Genomic DNA, 7869 nt, shown 5'->3' with positions numbered 1-7869 from the left:
TATATATATATATATTATTAAATTCAAATCTAAATACTTCAGTTAATTATTATAGTATAACACAGATGTGTATAAGCATTAAATATATTCTGCTATTTGACAAACTCTCAAGCATAATAAAGTAAGCACTGAAAATAATTTTAAAATTGTATATTATAATAATTTTAAAACAGAATTTTTCGTGCTTCCTGCAACAAACCTCTCTAGCACTAATATATTTCTGCAACATACTATTAACAATAACAAATATTTCCAATTTAAAGTAACAGAAGCATTGTGTTCACAGAAAAAAAATAATCTATTTAGATAAAATAAAATTTTACATAATTTTTTAATTTAATATGTAATATTTTCTCATTCTAATATTATGGGTGATATTCTTGTATTTTGTAGGGCAAAAAACACACGAATTGTTTCCTTTTTATTTACTGTAATAGTGAAATCCGTAACGGTAACTATAAAAAAAAGATAGACGGCAAGATCATGTGAATCCGACTCTTCAAATAAAGGTTACAAAATGCGTGTTTCATTGGACCCAGCTGTTGTACTAAATAGTATTAGTATAGTATTAAAAATATTGGTTTTCAAAAACTGTGTAAATCATTAGCAATAACTGCCAAAAAATCGATAGAATCATTACTTTAAAAATTAAATATTCAAATACGTGATTTGAATTTCCTTTATTGTCAAAAATATATCATGATATTAAAAACCATGTGAAAATCAATATCTGCCAAAAATAGAATCAAAACGCTACATAAATTTACGATACATTCGGCAAATTGAGCATGTCATAAAGTGATTATTTAAATGCGCGATTCACATTTTATGTGAAGAAAGAATATCAGCTGAGAAATAATCGGAATTTAAAAAACCTCGTGAAATTTGGTAGCACTAGCATTAAAAAGTAAGAAAAAAAGATGCTGAAAAGAATGATGAAATCTCCCTATTAAACGGAAATAATCAAACAATTTATTTGAGTTTTGCAAGTAATAAAATTGTATAAAAAAACACCAGGATGTCTTTTTTTTTAAAATTTGAAAATTCGTAGCAATAACTGCCAAAAATATGATCAAAACACAACATATTTACGATGGAATCGGCATGAGTTGTGAGCAATAAAAATTCAAACGAGTGATTTAAAATTTTTATGTGAATAATATATTAAAGAATTCCACGTTCGGCTGACCACCTGACCGGAACATCTGCTCCTGCACCCCAGAGCCCAAGGTCAAAAAAACTGAGATGGTCACAGTAGGCCTTGGCCCACTATGGGCTGCCGCGCCACTGAGTTTAGTTTAGTATATTAAAAATGTTGAAACTATTTTATTTCAACCAAGAAAAAAAAGAGGGACATTATTTTGCTACTAATCAGAACTTGTAACAATATCCCCACTCACAGTAAAATTACATCATGTAACATACAGTGTTCTTGAAAGAAAAAAAAAAAAAAGAAAGAAAGAATACGATTTTTAGAGCAAAGCAAACTATCACTCAAATTTTCGGATTTAAAAATATATATATAAATCCGAAATACATTATCTAATTCAAATTCTAGCTGAAGTCAGTCATTATCAAATTTTTATTTCAAAAATAAGAATTGAAAAATCACAAGCATTTCTTTCCTGTTCAATGAGCAAGAAAGGCACCTTTTACAACTAATTCTGCAGAAAAGAAAACCATAATTTTTTACTTCATTATATTCTTCATTCAGTTTTGATTGTTCTTAAAGAAGATTGGAAAATCATGAGCATTTCTCTTCCTACTAATGCATGAGAAAATCATTTTTTGAATATAATTCTGGAGTTAAAAAAATCTTTCAAACATTTTTTAATTCAACATTCTTTGTTTTTCATTATTTTCTTATGAGAATAGAAAAATCATGAACATTTCTTTTCTCTGATGTGTCAGAAAGGCATCTTTTGAATATAATTCTTCAGAAAAGAAAAGAAAAAAACAAGAAAAAAAATTTTCCTAAAGGAGGAATCTTTTGCAAAAACTCTAACATTCGGTGAGAATATTGCCACAATTCTGCCATGGGGGCAAAAATTTGAATTAAAATTGAAAAAAATAAATAAAAGTTAAATAAAGGAAATTTAATAAAATGTTATTTATTTTAATTATTTACCAAAATGTATATAGTTGAAAACAACTAAATTTTATTTTTAAAAATAAGATTATGACAAATATTGACACTAACATTGAATATAAACTTTAGCAAACCTCTTAAGCTTTTTGTTCGAAGAGCTTGCAAGTCTATCAGCCTGATTTCCTAATATAGAACTCAAATTGTCAGTGCTTCCTGCCCCAAGCTAAAAAGAAAAAAAAATCACATGATGTGAACATAGGTATTATGTGAATTCATATGATGTGAACATCCACTCAGAAATTAAAAATATCTTTATATATTAAAAAATTCTTTAAATCACCTTTAGATTTAATTTACTGTCATACATTAAGATATGTTTAGTTAACTTTTAAATAAATAAGTACGCATATTATATCTATTTTAAATGTTAAGAAAAAATAAAATCTCACAGATATCACATTTTTCTTTTTAAAAAAAACTTAAATTCTGTGATCAATTCACTTTGTGATATGATATTTTTAGTACTACTTGATGAAATTCTTAACAAGTTTTCTGTTTATAGTTATTTTCAGTTTTTAACTAAACTCCTTTTTTTTTTCCTCCACTCTCTGCAATAAATTCAAAATTTTGAAGACAAAGATCCATGTCAATTAGACAAAAATTTCATTTGCGTATAGAATTGTTGATTAGTGCAAAAATGAAGGTATCGTGAACATTCCCTCTCAGAAGAGCTAAAACTATACAAATTAATAAGAAGGTATACAAACCACAAATTATGTGATGAGGAAAGCTAACAGATTAAAAATTATATCTTATAGAAAAGGGAAATCATCCAAGTTCAACGGTAAAAGACAGTTTGATAACGATCAAGATCATCCAACATTGAGAAAGGTCAACATTTTATGTGATAGACAAGTTAAAAACCATCTCATTTTTGTTCTAAAATAAAGATTTATACAGGAAATAATTGGAGAGGTTAATTTTATTAAGTATAGACTGAGAAAAAAATGCAAGGGTAATAGGGCAAAGACATGGAAACTCAAAGTGTGAAATTTGTAGTTAGGTCTGGCAAACCACAATCTTTTTCTTAAATTAATTAAAGTATAAGAATAGAGCTATGGCATTTCCTCAATAACAGTTAACATAATCAGGAATCGATATCTAAGTGACGTCCAAAATATCCAGATGTAGAATATCAAGAATATCTAAAACATCAACTGAATGATGCTGTTGCTGTTGTTACTTTACGTCGCACTAGAGCTGCACAATGGGCTATTGGCGACGGTCTGGGAAACATCCCGGAGGATGATCCGAAGACATGCCATCACAATTTTGATCCTCTGCGGAAGGGATGGCACCCCCGCTTCGGTAGCCCGACGACCTGCGCGCGAAGTCGAGCACTTTACGGTAGCACAGTTTAACGAGGACCAATACCGCACACCCTCGGTCCCTACGCAGACTGATCCAAGTGGTCACCCACCCGCACACTGACAGTAGCCAGTGATGCTTGACTTCGGTGATCTGCTCAACTGAATGAATACTTTATAGATGTATTTGGATATCTTAGGGACATTAGTGGCAGTGTGAAATTAAACAGAAAAAATAGTTGATACGAATACGATGGAAAACATTTAATTTTATGAGAACATTCCCTTTATTAAACTGAAAATGAAATCTATTGAAATCTATATGAAACACATCTCTTACAACAACAAGCATTCCCCCTCCTGCTACATTTATTAGGAGATTTTGATTAGACACTTTTTGTAAAAGATATTTTAAGGATATTAAAAAAAAAAAGTTCATAATAGAAATTAACTACATTTTAACTACTACAACCATCTAAATATTTTTGTGCAATGCGATATTATTGAGAACAATCATACCTGTTGAGCTAACAGTTCACGTCTTTTTTGAGATCTTTCCTTTAATTTTTTTAATGTGTCCCCCATAATTTTTTTTAGTAAAAAGTTAAATAAGATGAAGAACTTTTCAAATTATTTACATCAACATAAATCGCAAACACCAGTTTACCGGCGGTGTATTAACTTAAAGTTTCTTGTTGCCTATTTCTAGGTGATTGAAGATTCAAGGTTGATGGTATTTAAGGCTTATTCTCACAAAAGCATATTAAGCTATTGTTAACGCTTTATCAATTCGCATTAATGTTAGTGCGAAACATTTCTTGAATTTGAAATCGGTATGCCAGAAATCCATTAAATTACTTAAAAACATGAATATCAAGCTTTAAAAATCAATATTTTGGGTTAAGAGGAAAGTCCAATGTCAACATACTAAATTATTGAACTTCTTGATTCAACAAAAATAATTTATGGTGTATGGAATGATTTCACAAATAAGAGAAGGGAAATTGATTCAATGAATCCAAAGTCATTTATGTTTGGCACAGAACAGCTGATTACGACTTTTGTGCCACCATTAAACTCTGAATTCACTGCAACTGATCACTGCAGTCTCTTAAATTAATATTTTATTTAAATAAACGAGAAGATAATTATGTCCTTTGTGCCTTTGTCTCATTATCAAATAATAACTATTTGAGGAAAATTCTGCTGAGCATATAAATAAAGCCAATAAATTACCCCCAGAATTTCTTTATTCAATCTGATATTTAAAAACATGATCATCAACTTAGAAAATTATGCAATACATTTCAAATTAGTATAGTAATTCTATTTGTCCATGATCTATATGATTTTTTCTCTTTCTCATCATCTCCCAAAGCACAAGTAATTATTCTCTCAGGCGTTCTAGAATTGTAACTCTGAAAGATTCATAACATCTGAAAGATTCTTTAAAACCATTAACCTTCATTTTTTTTCTTCTTTTCACATATTTATGTACTTTCGGGAGGTTTCTTTTCTCTTTCTTTTATGTACATCGCACTAGAGCTGCACAGTGGGCTATTTGTGACTGTCTGGGAAACACCCTTGAAGAGGATCCAGAGACAACATACATACGTCACATCTCGCTTTACGGGGATACAGATTCACTCACCATCCATCCGCAGATCATAATTTGACATGAAACAGAGCACAATCAATCTCTAATCAACAAACATTCCCATAGCAGAGGTATTGTTTTATTATGGGAACTTAGAGGCATTTGTGACCTAAACAGATTGTACTTTATTTTATTACCGTCGTTGAATAGTCAACCCAATTTTGAGTTTACGACTACTAATGTTCTCCTCCATAGCCTTGTAATTTTGAACCCAATCCCGAAGACAAGGGAACTCCTGTATCAAATATTGGGTGACATTTTCGTACGGGGAGGACTTTTTGATGGAATTAATCCGCAATTGCATTACACGGTGAGGAAAACGACGAAAACCTCCCACATTAAACCTGGCGGTGAGGGGACTCTAACCCATAATCTTCTACCCCCGATGATATTTTATGTCAGCACTGTGGTCGGTGCGAGGTGGGTGTGAATCACATCACTGTAAAGCGTACGGCTCCCTCGAAAGATTTAGCGAGCAGTAGTCACCATTTTGAACACAAGATGTCTTCGGATTGAAGTGATGATTGAACCCACACACCCTCAGGCATGGGCGCAACGTCCTACCAGCCAAACTATCCTGTGGTTTCAATTACATTTATGTTTTAATGTTACTCAGACTTCCATTTGACATAAAACTTTACGAATAAAAAATATTTTTGTATTTCCAACTGTAGAGGTCCGCTTAAAATGTGAAAAAATTTACATATACTGGTTCTTAAACAGTTTGATTACTGACAATAACAGAGCTCTTCTATGCGAAAATAGATATCTAGCTAGATAAAGGTAGTCTTAACAAATATGTGGCTTTTATTAATGTGAAAAATTTAGCAGCCTGCATTTTTACTGTTCGCAATTTTATATTTCAATTAAAATGAAATATTTCACATAGGTTAAAACGCTTGAATACGCCCTCAGCGGAGGAGACCGGTTCCATGTCTAGAGCCTGCCTCTCCTCAGATGTAACGGAATGTATTACAATGTTTAGCCCTTCCATAATAATTTTCCACTTCAAATTATCAAAAATATATTTTAATATTTCCACAATCCTTATTTCATTATAAGTTTATATACATATGCATTATGTTTAATGCCATTCTGAGTTTCATACAATTTCCAAGTTTAAAATTTTTTTATGAGTTTGAAAATTAGAACAGATATATAAGTGTTGAGATACATTAAGATAAAAATGAAAAAAAAAATTTTTTAAATTATTGTTATAGAAATAATTTTAAAAAAATGTAAGAATGAATGAAAAATGTATGAAAAACCAACAAACTCAAAACTAGAAAAGCAAATTACTTGCAAGCTAATTATTTTTAAAATTCATTTACATCGGAACAGGATAAAGGATGAAAATCGAAAATATTAACCCAGTATGGTTCTCTGTTCAGTGGGAAAAAGCATCACATTTCATTTTTATATCTATATATATATATACATACGCACACATCGTTTATATTCAGATTTTAGTTCTGAATGCTTTTAGTGTTTACATAAGAACGAATTGCACGGAAATTTTTTTTAAAAAGAAATCTTTTGTATTTTATTTCAACCTAATATAGCAATATGTACACTTGACATTTTTTTAAAAGTTTAATTTGAAATTAACGATACAGCTTCTTTTACTTTGATAAGCATATGTATTGAATAAACATATTCAAATTTCAGTTAACGTTCTCATAATCTTAGTCTTCATAAATTCTCTGACTTTTCTCTACGGTTTAACAATTAACATTCAGGAATCTCGATGGTATACCTCCTGTTAAAATTTCCAAGATAATCAGATAAAAACTTTCAAATTACAAAGTCCAATTAAAAACAATTTGGGAACCCATAAAAAAAAATCCCAATAGAAGATCGAATACTTGATAGAATCGGCACAAATTGAGTTATTTTATTCATTTAATAGCCCATGACACATTTGCCACTTTTGATAAATAGGGTTTAATTTTTTGGCAGTCTCTTTCAATGTGATAGTAACCCTTAGCGATTTCTATTTTTAATGTCGAAACTACATAGAATATTTAAACAAAATGACAAAAATAATGAGCCTGAAGTATAAAAAATATCCCTAGTTATGAATGAGAAAAAGGGTTGCTACTCTTAAAAATCGATTTCTAGAATCTAATTAAATAATATTTGTCGCTTAAAATACACTGAATCATATAATTGTAACTAAAAATTAGAAATGTGGATAATGTATCAAGTATCTAACCATTAATAGGGAAAACTGATTTAAAATTATTTATTATTAGATATTAAGTTTCGTACTAAACAATAAGAAATAATTATATATATATATATATATATATTTTACTAAATTCATTATTATTGATTTTATTAATAGTTTAAAAAAGAAATGTTTATTTGGCAGAAAATAGAAACAACAAAATTACCAGAAATTTTTTATAAATGTATTACTGATTGCAAGAAAATGAAATAATAGTATCACTGGATAAATTATCACAAGGTATGGTTTGTAACATAAGCAATTTTAAATTTTTTATATATTTTCAATTATCACAAAATTTAATGTAGCACCTGTTTTCAGGGCAAGTGGCCACCCTAAGAAATAAACCTATGACCATGTAAAAAGTACTCAAACCGTTCTCTATGAATGAACTCTTTCGAAAAACAAAAGAGAACTAATAACCCCCCCTCCATTAGAGTGACAAGAATTTAATAACTAACATGATTCACTGATCAACCATAGTGAAAGTTTTTAAAAAGAAAAATTTATCAAAATCATGTGTATA

At 29.7% G+C, this 7869-nt stretch overlaps 1 protein-coding gene across 1 annotated transcript in view; it reads right to left on the bottom strand.

Moving 5' to 3' along the window:
* The window catches only part of LOC107448805 (methyltransferase like 14), a 25332-nt gene extending 21170 nt beyond the window's left edge, over positions 1-4162 (bottom strand). Inside the window, exons 1-2 of the mRNA XM_016064150.3 lie at positions 3976-4162; positions 2224-2312 (exon numbers count right to left, since the gene is read on the bottom strand). Of these exons, the coding sequence (XP_015919636.1) occupies positions 2224-2312; positions 3976-4041 (155 nt within the window). The 5' untranslated portion in view covers positions 4042-4162. The remainder of the gene's footprint in view (positions 1-2223; positions 2313-3975) is intronic.
* Positions 4163-7869: the final 3707 nt, after the last annotated feature.

This window comes from Parasteatoda tepidariorum, chromosome 6 (genome assembly GCF_043381705.1).
Source record: "Parasteatoda tepidariorum isolate YZ-2023 chromosome 6, CAS_Ptep_4.0, whole genome shotgun sequence".
NCBI classification, from domain to species: Eukaryota; Metazoa; Arthropoda; class Arachnida; order Araneae; family Theridiidae; genus Parasteatoda; species Parasteatoda tepidariorum.
Note: the sequence above shows the minus strand (reverse complement) of the source record. Positions and strands in the feature narration are given on the sequence as shown.